This window comes from Callorhinchus milii, unplaced genomic scaffold (genome assembly GCF_018977255.1).
Source record: "Callorhinchus milii isolate IMCB2004 unplaced genomic scaffold, IMCB_Cmil_1.0 Scaffold21, whole genome shotgun sequence".
Classification (NCBI taxonomy): Eukaryota; Metazoa; Chordata; class Chondrichthyes; order Chimaeriformes; family Callorhinchidae; genus Callorhinchus; species Callorhinchus milii.
This window is the reverse complement of record NW_024704762.1, coordinates 9890136-9907538: the sequence shown is the minus strand read 5'-3', so window position 1 is coordinate 9907538 and position 17403 is coordinate 9890136. Positions and strand designations below refer to the sequence as shown.

General features: G+C 50.7%; 1 protein-coding gene across 1 annotated transcript; it reads right to left on the bottom strand.

The window, feature by feature from the left end:
• Window positions 1–10363: 10363 nt before the first annotated feature.
• On the bottom strand, window positions 10364–13979 carry fstl3 (follistatin-like 3 (secreted glycoprotein)). Its single transcript, XM_042342822.1, has 5 exons — window positions 13832–13979; window positions 13082–13267; window positions 12454–12672; window positions 11806–12033; window positions 10364–10509 (listed from the first exon to the last, which is right to left on the bottom strand). Exons 1-5 carry the CDS (start codon window positions 13914–13916, stop codon window positions 10433–10435), a joined length of 795 nt encoding a protein of 264 aa, XP_042198756.1. The 5' UTR covers window positions 13917–13979; the 3' UTR covers window positions 10364–10432.
• Window positions 13980–17403: the final 3424 nt, after the last annotated feature.

The window sequence follows — 17403 nt, the reverse complement described above, 5'->3', positions numbered from 1 at the left end:
TACCATTTGCTGTATGAAGGCGCCTCCCGGGTGGCCAGTGTGCCATCCAACCGGCAGTAATCTGAGAGATAAAATGATAAGGATTTTATTCCATTCATTCCGACTCCAGGCACATAATTACACATCCCCCTGGAATGTCCGTCAGGCTTCCCTAAGCACCTCTGACCATGCGTTGCTCCCTCCAGCACTAAACCGAAGCCGTCAGCCTTGACTGAGCTCCAAGTCCACTGACGGGAGGGGGGGGTGGGGGGCTCGGAACACATAAATCTGCCCCAGAGAAGCGAAGTGCGACCAGCTGAGCCGGGCTGATCCGCAAGCCGCAGGTTGGCGAGAGCTTTCGAAGGCTTTTCCAGTAGCGCCGCTGGGAGGGATGTTATTTCCGAGCGGAGAGAATCGACCCCCGTCTCTGGGTTGGTGGGTGTTAAACGCACCCGGTGCCCAATTGGCCGCCACGTTTTGGTTGCCCGCAGAAATCGTACAGCCACTCCACTCCGCAGTATGTTTCTGTGAAGCGCTCGGAGGTGATAAGGCGCTGTACCAAATGCCAGGATTATTACAATATCACAGTGAGGATTCGCATCCCCCATATACTGACGGGATTTCTCTCAAAATTGGCGTTGCGGCAAAGAGGAAATAAATGCCTGTCATCTCCACCAGATGACAGTAAAGCACCACTGTCGAGGGAGAGTGGAATATAGACGGCCTCGTCTATATGGAACCCTTCCTCGTGTAATGGGGCAGAATCCCGTTTGGGTCCACGTTTACTCTTATTTATGTGTTGCAATCTTTACAGTCTGGGGCTTTGCAGCATTTGACAAGTTGTTGGATTCCGTTTCAATGCCTAAGCCCGTTTTCCTTAGTTCTTACAATAACAACACAAATTAAATTAAAGCAAATAATAATGCGGTCACTCAATCCGCGCCTGTTTGTGGGGACGCTGCTTGTGCGCAATCGGCTGCCGCGTTTCGCCCACAAGATGCACGGTCAATCACTTTACAGTGTACTCTGCGAAGCGCTTTGAGACGTCTCGAAGACGTGATCGGGCGCTGGGTCAAATGCCAGGATTGTTATAAAACTATTATTATTATTATAAAACTTATTATTATAAAACTTGGAAGGCAAACAACAGGCTTCAAAATTAAGGACGACGGCAACAAAGACTTTGCCACAGCACAAATTCTGGACCCGCTGAAATACTGCATTAAAAGAATAAATCGGGATCACCCAAACAAATAAATAAATCACCCGCAAAAGTTGAAGCCATTTGGTGAAGCTTTCCCTGGGCTGCGGAATCTCAATCACAGGAGGGCACAACACACCTAATGTCTCTCTCGCTCTGAATAGCTTGTCAAGCTGACAGGAGGAAACAGCAACGCAGATACCCTCAGCCCTGGTGTGTGTGTGTTTTTCTGCACACTTTCTTCACTTTACCAGAAATGGTGCCCGTCAAAGAAAGTGTGAGGGAATGGTACAGCCGGAACAGAGCTGGCCTATAATAATAATAATCCTGGCATTTGACCTTATCACATCTTCGAGATGTCTCAAAGCGCTTCACAGAATACACTGTAAAGTGAATTGACTGTATATTTTGTGGGCGAAACCCGCAGCCAATTGCACACAGCAGCGTCCCACACACAGTCGTGGATTGAGTGACCAACTTATTATTTTTTTTAAGGATTATTACCCTCGGAAAAGCGATCCGCCGATTGACTAACAACCGGGTTCCTACTTACTGCCGGTAAACAGAGGCGCGTGTGTGTGGAGTAAGGAAACTTGCCCAAGGCTTCGCCCTGAGCTGCCCGGGAACAGAACCCAGGTCTCTCGCTTGCGAGGCGAGTGCTCTAACCACTGAGCTGCAGGAATCCAGTATGAGAGAGAAGGGAAAGAATGAAAGTGGATGTTCGAAGTTGCCACTGTTAAGTAACCTTCACTTTCTCATCCCGACCTCAGCTAATAAGCTCTCGGTGAGACGCTGCCCTGTGTGAAGGGCGCTGTGTAAATGCAAGTTGTTGTTTTCTAGACGGTGCAGAATTGTGGCAAACGCTTAAAACCTGGACTTTATTCGCAAGCTGGGCTTCCCTCTCCCCCCCACCCCACCGCACGCTTTTCCTGCAGCTCCGACATAGGGGTTTGAGGGTTAAGAAATGTTGTTAAAAAGAATGCTTAAAAATAACATCAACAACGTGCGAGTGAGTGAGGGAGGGAGGGAGGGAGAAAGGTGTGGGGGCTTCACACGGTGATGGGTGGGGGGGTTCCTGGTCCCAGTGTTGGGATGTAACACGAGGACGTTGAACTATTGACTGGAAAAGCTGTGTTATTTGGTCCCAGTCTGTCTGGAGGGAACGTGTGCGTGTTTTTGACCTGGATATTGACCTTAACATGTTCGAACCTCGTGTGGAGTCTCGTGAGGAGAGGATCACTGGATCCTGGCCCCCACTGATGTTGCCAACTTGGTTGAGTTCAGATTCCCCCCTTCACTCCCCCCCCACCCCCCACACAGACCCACACACCCACAGACCCACACACACACAGATATACACAGACGCACATACACACACACACTGGCAATGCCTGGCTCACCAACCCACACGCACAGAAATCACACCTAAGATGCACAGAGTGCTGGTCAGGTCACACCTGGAGTTACTGAGCACAGCTCTGGTCACCCTGAGATAAGATGACCAGTCCCCCACCCCACCCCCTTACCCTTACTCCCCGAAGGCAGTGAGTGCGGAGGAGAGCTGTGAGGAGTGAATGACCAGATAAGCCGGGGCTCGCGCTCTCTCTCTCTCTCTCTCTCTCGCTCTTCAGCTTTCCAAAGAGCAAAATACACAGTCAATCCAGTTTACAGTCTGTTATATGAAGCGCTTTGAGGCGAAGGCGCAATAAGGCGCTGGATCAAAGATGGTATATTATTGTTATTATTATGCCTGGAGACCAGTTAGATTTGGGAAAGCTTAGAGGTTTAACAGGACGTGTGAGTGTCCGCGCGTGTGTGCGCGCGTGCGTGTTTGTGTGTGTGTAGTGTGCGTGTTGTGTGTGATTAGTGTGTTGTGTGCGTGTGGGTGTGCGTATGGAGGGTGGCTTTCGACTGGATGTGAGCGGCTGTTGGGTCTGGGAACTGTTAGCAGAGCATAACATGGCTTAGACAGACACAGCGGCTGTTGGGAAACCAGGGTTGGGAAATGGAATGTGCTGTAGCCGAGGAGGCGACAAACAGCTTTGTGTCTGTTACTCCGTGTACAGTATTCCTCACCTCTCTCAGACCGCCTTTCCCGCCATTGGGAGGACGTCTCAAAGCACTTTGCAGGATTTCACGTCCAACAACGACGACAACACATGGCATTCACGTGGGGACCTTTCGTGTCGAGAGGACGTCCCAGAGCGCTGGACAGTCGGGGATTTGGACCCGAGCTGGTGGTTGGGATCAGGAGGGTTGGAGGGCAAGGAGGGTGGGGGGTAGGAGGGTGACCCAAAGTATACCATCGCTCTCTAGCTCTGTAATTTGTTGTTGTTTAATGTGAAATCCTGCGAAGCCCTTTGAGACGACCTAAAGTGTCCCGACTGTGTGTGTGGTGTGTGTGTGTAGTAAGTCGTCACGGCAGCCAATTGACGCACAGCGACGTCCCCCAAACAGCCGTGAAGTGAATGACTGATTTTAGCTGGGGGGTTGGGGGGTGGGGGGGGCGAGGGGGGATTTTCGGCCAGGATGTCAGGAGAGAGAAGCGCCAGTGGGAGCGCTGTCTGGCAAGCTTCCAGTCGGGAGAGTTAAGAGAGTCTTCATGAGTTCTGCGCATTCACCAGGCTGATTACTATAATTTCTCAAGGGTAGAAAATGGATTATCATTAGAGAGAGTGAGAGAGAGGGAGGGGGGGGAGGGTTAGAGATAGAGAGAGAGAGAGGGGGTAGAGAGAGAGACAGACAGACAGAGAGAGAGAGAGACGGAGAGAGAGAAGATGGGTGGTGGGGTGGGAAATTCATCTTGTGTAAAGGGTTAAAGCCATTACTGTGATCCTTATTCACTCAAGAGCAATGGCGAGACTCCAATGTGGCAACAAAGCAACCACGAAGCAATAATGTGTGTTCTGTTTTCAAAATTCTTATTAAAAGTGGCCCCACTAATTGATTCCATGTTGATTTTTGCATAACCCTATCCAAAAAGTCTCCCTCCCTCCCTCTCTCTCCAGAGTCCAGAGAGAAAGAGACGTTTTTTTTTCACTTTGGCCCAAAAATTAAAGCTCGTGAACTGAGTCGGATTTTCCTTCCTTTTAGATCGTGAAATGAGCAAAGAAACACAAACAGTTGCAGTGTTTTCACCAGTTTTATTAGACTCCAATTGATAGCAGGACAAAACCTCAGGCAAGTTTCCTTACTTACCATACCACATCTCTGTTTCCCTCGCAGTAATAATAATAATAATAATCCTTGCATTTGATATAGCGGGAGGACGTCCCAAAGCGCTTCACAGAACACTCTGTAAAGTGAATTGACTGTATATTTGTGGGCGAACGCGGCAGCCAATTGCGCACAGCAATGGCCCACAAACAGTCGTGGATTGAAAATGACCAATTTATTATTATTTTGGTTTTGGAGGATTATTATTAGGTTCTGTGTGGAGTAAGGAAACTTGCCCAAGGTTTCGCCCTTCCTGGAAGTAAGTAGGAACCCGGTTGTTAGTTGATTAACAGATCGCTTTTCGGGGCGTAGTAATCACTTCAAAAATATATATATTTGATCACTCAATACCCGCCTGTTTGTGGGACGCTGCTGTGCGCAATTGGCTGCCATGTTTCGCCCACAAAATACACAGTCGATTCACTTTACAACAACAACAAGATGACATTTGTACATTTGTATAGCGCCTTTCATGTTGGGAGGATGTCCCAAGGACATACTTTACAGTGTATCCCGTGAAGCGCTTTGAGACATCTCGGAGACCTGATAAGGTGCTGCATCAAATACAAGGATTGTTATAATATTATGAATCAACGCTATATAATTTACTGTGCGGGTCTGTGTGCGCATGTAAAGTGCATATACACAGTGCATATAAACCTCGCATTTGGTACAGCGTCTTATCATAGTCGTCCAAGTGTCTCAAAGCGCTTCAAAGGAGTTTACTGTGAAGTGTGGTGACTGTGTGTTTCTGCAGGCGAACCCGGCAGCCCATTTGCATCTAACAGTAACGTCTCACCCTAAAGAGTCGAGAAGCGAATGATAATTTTTTTCCAGGAGAGGTAAAGGGCAAACAACTCTGACAACTTCCATCGCCAGACAGATGGTGAGCATTAAACCCTGCACAGAACAAAAAACAAACTGCAAGTCTCTACTGAGCAAAAGGCAGTCGGCGATGCAGTGAATGGCTCTTAGATAATTAATAACAATCATAAGATCATTCATAATAATTATTGAGCAGCGAGACCCGGAGTGTGTGATTCCTGGTTGTTTTCCCATTGTTGTGAACTGGCCGTAAGCAAATGTGTGCGGTGTGTGTGTCTGTGTGTGTCTGTGTGTGCGGTGTGTGTGTCTGTGTGGGTGAGTGTATGTCTGTGTGTGCGGTGTGTATGTCTGTGTGTGCGGTGTGTGTGGGTGAGTGTATGTCTGTGTGTGCGGTGTGTGTGCGGTGTGTGTGTCTGTGTGGGTGAGTGCATGTCTGTGTGTGTGGTGTGTGTGCGCGCACGGGTGCGAGTGAGTGTGTGTTGTGTGTGGGAGTCACAGGAACGCGAGCACAGCTTTGTGGAGTCTTGTGTTTGTAAATAAGACTGACGCGGTTGATCGCTATGAAGGTCAGTATACATAGCGAAGAGGCCAGCACCTTCACACAGCCCCCGCCACACTGACTCACTGCCTGTAAACAGGGGCGGGGGGGGGGGGGGGTGAAGGGAGGAGAAAATTAAATCTTAAAACCACGGAGCAAATCACTACATCTCTTTATGGAACTTCTAGAGAATCTGCAGCACAGGATAGTGGCGTTCGGGGTCGGCTTGTAATCCATACAGAGCCTGATCACATCCGCGAGGCGTCTCAAAGCTCTTCACGGAATCTACTGTAAAGTGTAGTGACTGTATATTTTGTGGGCGAAACGCGGCAGCGGGTTCCTACTGACTGCTGGGAAAACAGAGGTGTGTGTGTGTGTGGAGTAAGGAAAACCTCCGCAATATAGTGTAAAGTCAATTGACTGTACATTTTGTGGGCGAAACGTGGCAGCCAATCGCGCACGGCAGCGTCCCCACAAAAGGTTGAGTGACCAAAAAACTATGAGGAATTATTACTAATATTACTTTATTCAAAAAAAAATCCCTTCACCTCGCTCTGCCCCGCGGAGCCCTGACTGTCTGATTGTTTCAATCCTCAATACTCACCTCCCTGGGGCCACTGATTGAGAGCAATAATTTATTGGCAGAATCCAGAGCATTGCTGAGCTGTGGACTTCTGCCCAGTTGGAGCAGGATGGAGAGACTGCCTGCCGAGAGCCTAAAGCCAGAGAGAGAGAGAGAGAGACACACGAGGGTTTTGCTCCCATTTTGTCTGGTTTGCGTTTGGAGGTGAAGGAAGGACAGGGAGGAACAGTGAGAAAGCCAGACTCCGAACCGCCACCCTGTGATATCGGCAACCAACCCACCCATTCCTTTTAGCTTTCGGATTCCCGCGGTGTAGTGGTTAGAGCCCTCGCCTCGCGAGCGAGCGAGAGGACCCGGGTGTGATTTCCCCGGCAGTGTAGGGCGAAACCTTAGGCAAGTTTCCTTATTCCACCCACGCACACACACACACACCTCTGGTTACCCAACAGTGAGTAGGGACCCGTGCCATGTTCCTCCCCACCCCCCAAGGCTGCCCATTGTAAAGTACATTGAAGAAAGCTCACACCAGAACTCCCCGACTGATAATCTCGGCCGCTGATAAGATCCTGTGGCAAGATAGAGCCGGAAAGATCCCAGTTCCTGCATTCTTCCCGCACTCAGGAGACCGGGAGGGAACACGGCTCACACGAGGACTGTCCCCCGGGAACAGCTCAGAATTACGAGGTCAAATAAGGTGCCCCTTGGGAACCGGTCAACGGAATAAGGCGTTTGGGAAATTCCCGGATAGCCAGTCACTCAATCCACGACTGTGTGCCGGACGCTCCTATGTGCAAATTGTTACGGCGTTTCACCCACAAAATATACAGTCAATACACTTTACCATTGGACTTAAGGTACAGATCAGCCATGATCTAACAGAAGGGTGGAACAGGCTCCAGGGGCTGAATGGTCTCCTCTTGTTCTATGTGCACTATATCGAGTGAAGCGCTTTGAGACTTAGTGTGATAAGCCGCTGTATCACATAGCAGCTACGGTCAGGAATGTGCTCAGCTACATTGCGGAGACGGAGGAATTCAGGGTATTTGACTTCCCCGACGGCAGATTGTCATCACTGAGATACGGAGCTCGGCCTGGAGACTAACATCCTGAGGAAATCAGTGAGCATTAGGATAAAAAGTCATCCACACACACATACACCCAACACACCCCACACACACACACCACACACAAACACCCCCCCGCACCCCCCCCCCCCCCACACACACACACACACAGACGTTTCTGAAGCCTGAGTTTCAATCAAAGGGAGTGGACCCCAGATGAGACCTGGATTCTGTTCTGTGTGTGTGTGTGTGGGGGAGGGTGTGTGTTGGTGTGCGTGTGTTTGTATGTATCTATGAATGTGTGTGTATATGTGCTTGTCTGTAAATCTGTATTGGTGGGTGTGTGCGTGTATATGTGTACATGTGCTGCTGTGTATTAGTGTATGTGTGTTAGTATGTTTGATGTGTGTGTGTTTATGTGTATGGGAATATATGTATGTATGCACGCGTGTGTGTGTATGTGTGGGGGTGTGTCTCTCTCTCAGTGCGGAGAGCAGTCAATGTAAAGTGTAGCCGCATTTGGTTTAACCTCAAAACTCACAGTCACTTCACTTTACAGCAAGACCCTTTAGATGCAGCTGTAAAGCCAGATGGAAACACGAGAGATTAGTTGCCAGGTTCCCCTCTCCCCGACCCCAACCCCCCCCACCACCCCCGCTGCCCCCTCACCCCAACCCAGACGTCACTGTGCGGAGATGAGAGACATTTTTCCTCTTGTGTTGTGTTAATCGACCCGTTTATTGCATTTCTTCCTCTCCACACATGCAATAAAAAAAACAAGCACATCTGTGAATCATCTCACCCCGACCGGCAATAATAAAGGCTCTTTGGTCACAACACTCCCAGCACTTGTCCATAGTAAATAGTTGGTTCATTCATGACATCCTCCGCCCACGCCCACCAACAGCCCCCCCCCCTCCCCCCAACCCAAACATACACACACACGCACACACATGTTGCATAACACCATAAAAGAAAAGGTCAAATTTGAAAGAGATTCCGTTTTACATCAGTTGTGTAACTCTGACCACTTCACTTCACTTATAAACCAAACCCATCATTGTTTCCTGTTATTACTATTCTCCTGTGACGGAGTTGGATGGGGGGAGGGAAGGGGGGGTGGGGGAGAGAGCTGAGCGGAGTCTCCTTGTAGCTGAACTGGTTTCAAGGTTTAGCAATGGAATCGAGCCCCTGTGACCATCTCTCGTCCCGGTTCCCGAGCCAGGAGGGGCCGCAGTGTCCCAGGCACTCACTGCTGGTGGCAGCCCGGCCCGGCCTGGCTCATCCATCGGCAGGACCTGGAAGGGCCGACCAGTCACTGGGAGCAGGGAATCCTCCCCCTCAGCTCCTGGTCACCCTACAGCCAAAGCCCTGACTAACGGATAGAGTGGTCCTGGCCGGACAAGCAGCGGGAAAGCTGTCCAGGCAGCGCTCTCTCTCTCTATGACAAGCTGCGTGGGTTTAGCTGGTTAGACTCCAGCAGTTACCCCAACGCGCTCTCTGGGCTCCCCCCAAAGACTTGGCTCTCGCCAACATGCTCCCAATACTCTCCGAGATTAGGTAGAAAGGATGGTCTTCAGCCTCTCTGCCCCCACCCTCATCCCAGAGCCCCTCCACCTCCTTCGAGGCCCGTCTCAGGGCTTTCCTCTTTGACTGTTGCCTTCAGTCACCCTCCCACCCCCACCCCCTTTGCCCTCCACCCCCAGCTCGGGTGCAAACCCTTGCCTTGGGACATCCTCCCGATGTGAAGGGCGCTGTGTAAATGTCATGTGTTGTTGAGATATTCAGTCCAGACTGTTTCTTTAACGGAAATCCACCCCATGGGCCAGAATAAGCTCAAGGGCTTACGAACAGTCACACACACAAGGTTACACTTACTGAGCATAGGGCTGAGACCAGGTTTGTCCAGACAGGGTTTTATTTATAATGCTACAATCACCCCCCCACCCCCACCCCCACACACATTAATACAAGAGTAAAACAACAGGAGAGATGGTGGGGAGGGGGGGGGGAGACGGAGGGGCAGTGATGTGGGAGCAGTTGGGAGAGGGAGATCGGCACAATTATTCAGTACCTGATGTCTGACAGGTATGTGGGGGGAAATGGTGTATGTGGGTGTGTGGGAGAGGGTGCGATGTGTGCGGGTGTGGGGGCGGGAATGGTGGGAGCGGAAACAGACTGACTGGACAACCGTAATTTTAACCATAGAAAAGTAACACATTTTTTGTGGAAAATAATTATAATTACATCAGGTGATTATTACACACACAATACGGCAAGTCTACATCAGTCATCGTAAGGTATAAATTAAAACGGCGTCTCTTTTTTTCCCTTCATCTGTCTTTCCAATAAATACAAACAAGGTTGGGTTATGTACAATATAAACAGAACATGGGGCAGTGTTTGTGGTATGTTTTGAAAGCCTTCCTGGTGTTAATTAACATGACTGTGTCTCTCCTCGGCCCCAGTGTAGTGTGGTCCTGTAGTGTCGCGGTTAGAGCACTTGCCTCGCAAGCGAGAGGATCTGGTTTCGATTCCCGGGCGGGTCGGGATGAAACGGTGGGCGAGTTTCCTCACTCTGTTTACCTGGCAGTGAGTGGGAACCCGGTTGTCGGTTGTCGGATCGCTTTCTGTGGATAATAATCCCTCCCAAAAAATAAGAAGAATTTGGTCACCCAATCCACGACTGTGTGTGGGGGAACGCTGCTGTGCGCGATCGGCTGCCGCGTCTCGCTCACAAAGTACAGTCACTCCACTTTACAGTATATTCTGTGAAGCGCTTGGGGACGTCTGGAAGACGTGATGAGGCTCTGTACCAAATGCAATTATTACTCTGATGTCCTAATCGAGGCTGATGAAGCCCGCGGTGGGTGAGTGGGTAAATGTTTCTTCATTCACAACAGAACAGCTTCAAAACAAAATGCCACATATTTTGCCCTGATATCTCTCTCTCTCTCTCTCTCTCTGCCTCTCTCTCTCTCTGTCTGTGTCTCTGTGTCTCTCTCTGTTCCGAGCCGGGCTGAGAGCTACCATCCCAGCAACATCTTAGAGAACACAGTGTTGTCCTGATGCTCTCCTCTCTCCTTGATGTCTTCTTCTGAGGCTGAAAATGAAACGTCAATTAGTGTGGGGGCTGAGTTAGTGAGGGGTGTGTGTCTGTGGGCGTTCGGGCGTGTGGGGGTGTGTGTGTGTATGGGGGGGTGGGGGGGAGAAGAGAACAGGAGCAAAGAACATTTGGAACAGGAGGGAGCTCATTCAATCGGCCATGTTCTCAACAACAACAACAGCAGCTTGCATTTACACAGTGTTCCCCCTCACACAGGGTAGAGTCCCAGAGCGCTTGACGGTGGCGGAGCACGACACCGATCCTGGGGGGAGGGGGAAGGTGACTGTAGGTCGAAGAGGAAGGTCTTCAGGCGCGATCTGAAGATGGGGAAGGAAGGGGCAAGCCGGGGGATTTAGAGGGAGAGAGAGTTCCAGAGTTTTGGGGGCGTAGAAGGGATTATTATCCCCAGAAAAGCTATCCACCGATTGACTAACAACTGGGTTCCTACTCACTGCTGGTAAATAGAGATGTGTGTGTGTGTGGAGTAAGGAAACTTGCCTTGAGTTTCGCCCTGACATGGGAATCGAACCCGGGTCCTCTCACTTGCGAGGCGAGCGATGTAACCACTGAGCTACAGGGCTCCACAAAGCCTTTTGTTTTGTGTGTGTGTGTGTGTGTGTGTGTGTGTGTGTGGGCCTGTGTATGTGTGTTTGTGCGTGTGTGTGCGTGTGTGTGCATGTGGGCTGTGCGCAGTGCGGGGGGATTGCGGTGTTGGACAGGTTAGCAGGGCTCTGTTGCCAGCTAAACATCGGGAGTTAAAATAAAAATCCAGGAGGAGTATTTATTTCTCTCTCTCTCTCTTTGGAGATTTACTGGAACAGAGGAAAGTGGGCTATTGATAGGATTTGCGGATTACTGCCAATCTCAGCCCGTTTCCAGATGGGGAGAATGTGAGCCTTGGGGGCTGTTGTTTTGAAGTGCGCAGGGTTTAGGAGACCTTACAATCGCTTGTGTGGCCCCCGACAGATGTGGACGCTGCAAACTGAGCGTTAAAGACACCTGAGGTCCAAGGGGAATGAGATGGCAGTTTTTAATCTGCTTCCTCCCCAACCCACCACCCGCTGCCTCCGTTCAACTGGTTCCCGCCTCCTGCTCGTCCCTCCGCTCCACCATCGGTGGCCGCGCTTTCAGCCCCGAAACACTGGAACATTCTCCCTCTGGCCCTCCGCCTCTCAAACTCACGTATCTACAGAAACAGACAGATACACACCCACAAGACACTCACACACAGACACTCACACACAGACGGGGGGGAGAACAGGCCGGGGGGGGGGGACAGGCCAGGGCACTTACAGTTACACCTGCCGTAGTGAGCGACGCCAATGGACTTGCCCAGGAGGCAGGTTGCCCTCCGCAGGTGGCAGACACTGGGATACGTCAGCCCATTGTTGCCACACAGCGCCTGACCAGGTGACAGCGGCTCCGGACACGGGATCACACGGCACATCACGCAGTGAGCGCTGTTCGTCTGGTCCACAACACACATGGAGCTGCCCGGGCACAAGACCTGCGTGCAGGACTCTGCAAGAAACCAGGTTACAGGTATGTGTGTCAACAGAGCTGATACACGTATGTCAATGACAGCGATACATGTACAAGACGGTAAAGATATAGCGCCTCATCACATTTTTGAGACGTCCCAAAGTGCTTCACCGAATATACTGTCAAGTCTAGTGACTGTGTAGTTTGTTGGTGAAACCCGGGAACCGGCGGTGTCCCACAGTCGTGGATTGAGTGGCCAATTATTATTATTATTTATTCTTTGAAGGGATAAATAGCCCCGGAAAGCCACCCGCCAATCCACTATCAACCGGGTGAGGAAACATGTCTGTGGTTTCGCTCTGCGTCCTGTCGCTTGCAAGGCAAGTGCTCGAACCCCAAGGCTTCAGGGCTCCGACAAGAAGGTACCGAGCTGTACTCCCAGAGGAGGAAGGCACTTACTCTTACACTCGCCCTGATATTGGACCTCCAGCTCGGGCAGCCCACGGCACTTGGCCATGAGGAGAGCACACTCGTCGCTGTAGATCTTGCCGTCTGTCCCGCACACGGGAACTCTCTTTGTCACGTTGGAGCAGTCGGGGGCACAGATACACGTGGGCTTGGCGTGTTTGTTCAGTTTGCAGATCTTCCCGAGGCCACAGTCCACGTCCTCGCACGTCTCTGAAGGGAAGAGGGTGGGAAGGGTAAGGGGGTAAAAGGTTATGGCCTCGACGACAACACGCAACGTTTGCATGGGGGTCTTTCGCGTCGGGAGGACGTCCCAAGGCGCTGGACAGTCAGGGGGGTGGGGGGTTGGGATCGGGGGGTTGGGATCAGGAGGGGGAGGAGGGCAGAGAGGGAAGGGGCTGAATGAACGACTATAAATATCTCTGGTTCTATTGGACGTGCAGGGAGCTGGGTTTGATACGGTGAGTCATAAGAACATAAGAATTTGCCCTCAAAGACCAAGGTCCGTCCAGTTCACCTTCCACCAGCCCCGGCCGTGGCTGGTCAGGTCGCGTCCCAAACTCTTTCCCGGATTGCATCCCCGGATGTTATTCCAGCTGACGTTTGCTGGTGAGATACTCACTGTGACAGGGGTGGCAGCCCACTCCCCCGAGGATGATGAGCTTGAGGATCTCTCCCTCAGGGATGTCCTGGCTGGTCCAGGCGGCCTGGGCATTCCCGCTCCCACAGCATTCCTCACGGATAATCCTGGTCATTGACAGCGCCTGACACTTGCCGTTCCTCCCCTGCTGTAACCAGCAGACTCCAGCTGGTCAACAACAACAACCAAACAGCTCGCGTTTACACAAGCTTACACAGGTTTACACAGTCCCGTAGCTCTGGGGTTAGACCCCTCGCCTCGCATGCCAGGGGACCCGGGTTCGATTCCCGGGCGGGACAGGACAGGGTGAAACCTTAGGCAAGTTTCCTTACTCCACACAGACACACACACACACACAGACAGAGAGAGAGAGCGAGACACAGACACACACACAGAGAGAGAGAGAGAGACACAGACACACACGCGCCTCTGTTTACCAGCAGTCAGTAGGAACCCGGTTGTTAGTCGATTGGCGGATGGCTTTTCCGAGGATAATAATCCCCGAAAAACTCCACTGTTTGTGAGACGCTGCCGCATTTCGCTCACAGTCACTACACTTTACAATATATCCTGTGAAGCGCTTTGAGACGTTTCTTTGAGAAGGAAGGAATTAACTGAACCGAATGAGTAACTAACTTACTGTCTCAGCAAACTTCAGACCAGTCTGGGCAGCGATTAATTACTAAACCAGTCCTTTGAATCTGAATCAAAACATGTGACATGTTGTCTTACCGTAGGCAGGTTTCCCCCCGAGGAGGAGACACACCACAGCCAACGTCAGGGGGGGCAGCAACAGCTGCTGGGACAAGGAAGGCATCCCGGCCAGGATCCCAACCGCAACGCTCCAAACTCCAAACTCCCCAAACTCCAAACTCTCCAAACTCCAAACTCTCCAAACTCCAAACTCTCCAAACTCCAAACTCTCCAAACTCCAAACTCTCCAAACTCCAAACTCTCCAAACTCCAAACTCTCCAAACTCCAAACTCTCCAAACTCCAAACTCTCCAAACTCCAAACTCTCCAAACTCCAAACTCTCCAAACTCCAAACTCTCCAAACTCCCCAAACTCTCCAACCAACTCTCCACTCTCCAACTCTCCACTCTCCAACTCTCCACTCTCCAACTCTCCAACTCTCCACTCTCCAACTCTCCAACTCTCCAACTCTCCACTCTCCAACTCTCCAACTCTCCCAGCTGGCAAGAGCTTCTCTCTGTGTCTCTATCTCTCGGTATCTGTCTGTATGTCTGACTCTCTCTGTCACTCTGTGTGTCTCTCTTTTTTTCTGCCTGTCTCTGTCTGTCTGTCTGTCTCTGTCTGTCTGTCTCGTTCTCACTGTTTCTCTGTCTGTCTGTCTTTCTCACTGTCTCTCTGTTTCTCTGTCTGTGTCTCTCTCTGTGTCTGTCTCTCTGTCTCTCTCTGTGTCTGTCTGTCTCTGACTCTCTGTGTAGTAGTTTGCACTTTAAGAATGAAATCGCTCACTGAGCGGCTTCTTAAATAAGTGGTTCTTGTGGTGGGAGTGGGAGTGGGGGGGGGGGGGGGGGGGGAGCTGGAGCCTGGATTGGATTGACAGCATCCAGTCAGCCTCAACATAGTCATCTTTGATCATTTGCCTCCTTCATTCCAGTGACATGTTCCCTCCCTCTCTCTCTCTCTCCCTCCCTCCCTGTCTGGTCCCGTCTTGGCTTCCAACCAAAGTAAACTTACTCCTGACCACAGCTCCCCCGCCCCCCCCACTCCCCCCCACTTCACTATTTTCTGAAGATTTTTCTGCGCTGACTCTCACCGTAAACCAATCTCTAATGAGGAAGTTACAAAGCTGTTGTTTAAACTGTTGGATTTTTCTCTCCTTGTTTTGTTTTGTTTTGTTTTTGTGCCCTGAACACAACCCTACGCCCCGAAACACTGGGACTCTCTCCCTCCCTGAAGACCTTCCTCTTCGACCGTCCCTACGGTCATCCCCCCCTACTCCCCGGTGTCGTGCTCTGCCATGTCAAGCCCTCTGGGACCCTACGCTGTGTGAAGTGCAAGTTGTCGTCGTTTGGCTGCCTGGACACAGCCACCAGTGTGTGTGTGTGTGGGGGGGGCGGTCACTATGTCAGTTTGTAGCTTGTGTGTGAAATACTTACAACAACAACTTGCACTTACATAGCACCCTCCACACAGGGCACTCTGCGGCTCAGAGCACTTACAGTCCAAAAGGGGGTAGCTTTCCTTATCGTGTCTGTGTTGGGGTTCGCTCCCCCACTGGAGCTCTCTACTCTATCCCCATTCCCTGCTCTCTCTAACAGCTGACTGCTGGGTAAACAGAGGTGTGTGTGTGTGTGGAGTGAGGAAACTTGCCCATCGTTCTGTCCAGGAATCAAACCCGGGTCCTCTCAGTTTTAGTAACTTGCTCCGTACTTAACACTCCTTGACATATGTTACAGATTCCTGAGTGAGTTTTGTCTGGAAACAGGAACTATGTGTACGTCCGTCTCCCTTTCCATCTGAGGAAATAATTGAACCCATCTGTCTTCCTATTGCTTCCCCCCCCCCCCCACTCCCCTCTCGCTAACTGCTCCCAGTATTTGCCAGACAGATATTTGCACCTCGCAAAACACTTGCTCACTTAGACTTTCACCACTGCAACATTCCATCATTGCACAAGTCACTGTCGTGAAAAAGAAACAACTTGAAGCTAAAAATCAGCTTAAAAAGCATGTTCTGAGGGACTTGCCACCCAGCAGGACCCTCACCCACCCAGCAGGACCCTCACCCACCCAGCAGGACCCTCACCCACCCAGCAGGACCCTCACCCACCCAGCAGGACCCTCACCCACCCAGCAGGACCCTCACCCACCCAGCAGGACCCTCACCCACCCAGCAGGACCCTCACCCACCCAGCAGGACCCTCACCCACCCAGCAGGACCCTCACCCACCCAGCAGGACCCTCGCCCTGAGCGAGAAGTGTGGACTGATACAAAAACGAGACAGAATTAATGGTTTCCTTATTTGTCCTTATCTTAACTTGATTGACATGGCTATCCGCCAATTGGCTGCCAAGTTTGCCCACAAAACGCAGTCACTACACTCTGCAGACTGTCCTCTGTGCGTTGGGGCTTCCTCGCGACTTGATAATGCGCTGGTAACAAACACAAGGATTATTATTATTATAATTAAATGCTCTGGGACTCTACCCTGTGTGAGGGACGCTATATAAATAAATACGAGTTGTTGTCATTAATAATAATTATTAATATAAATCGGCTTCCAGATTGAATTGAAGAAGCGATCTCGAAATTTTAAGGCCAAAATAGTCTTTTTCGGGCAAAGATCCCGTGAACAACAACAATAACAGTAAAAACATCAACGACAACAACAGCAGCAGCAACAACAACAGTTTACATTTAGACAGCATCTTTCACATGGGATAACATCTCGGAGGGCGACACAGAAATGGGGGGGGTCAGACAGCGAACGAGATGGGGGAGGACGGGGTGTGGGGGTGGGGGGGGGGAGTGGGATGGAGGTGTGTGGTGGTGGGGGGAGGATGGTGGGAGAGATGGGACGAGAGGAGGGGAGGTGACTAACACTTCAACCACGAAGAAGCAATGCAGAGCTCAGACGTATCAGTGCTCACAGACGCGATTTAAAATGAAACGGCAGATGATTTGCACATTGACACAGATTTGGCCTCCCCGTGCTTGCCCACCTCGCTGCCAGACCAGAATTGTTTTTGTGGTCTGGCTATTGTCAAGCCGTGCCTACACATTCTCAGCCGTGCTGTAATGTGAGACACAGCCTCTCTCTCTCCCTCTCGCTCTCTCTCTCCTTTCGGCCCGCGATGTTTTTCGGTTCGGTTGCCATCTGGTCTCCTCACTTGAACGAGTCGGCGAGCGGTGCAAACACCGGCAAAAAGTCAACCGGCGCGAAAAATCAGGGACGGATCAATCGCGGGGAATTTATTTTATTGCTTTAATAATAATAATAATAATCCTCGCGGTTGACATGGAGCCTCATTACGCTGTTAAAACGTCTCAAAACGATTCACAGAATGTACTGTAAAGTGATTTGATTTGCGAGGCGAGTGCTCTAACCACTACTCTACAGAACGCAGGGGGTAAATTAATTGTTAGCAGCGATGTATAATAATAATAATAATAATAATCCTTCCATTTTACCCGGGCCTTTGAGAGGATACCTCAAAGCGCTTCACATGATTTATTGCAGAGTGTAGTGACTGTGTAATTTGTCGGCCAGGACACCAGGAGAGAAACTCCCTTCACTATTGAGTGCAAGGATTAATATTATTATTACTATTAC

Bases quoted from the DNA above. Each gene is read 5' to 3' on its own strand.
- fstl3 (XM_042342822.1), bottom strand. From the start codon at position 13,916: ATGCCTTCCTTGTCCCAGCAGCTGTTGCTGCCCCCCCTGACGTTGGCT. The intron at 13,268-13,831 runs GTAAGACAACAT...GTTGTTGACCAG, and splicing joins CGGGGGGAAACCTGCCTACG to CTGGAGTCTGCTGGTTACAG. The intron at 12,034-12,453 runs GTAAGTGCCTTC...GGTTTCTTGCAG, and splicing joins ATATCAGGGCGAGTGTAAGA to AGTCCTGCACGCAGGTCTTG.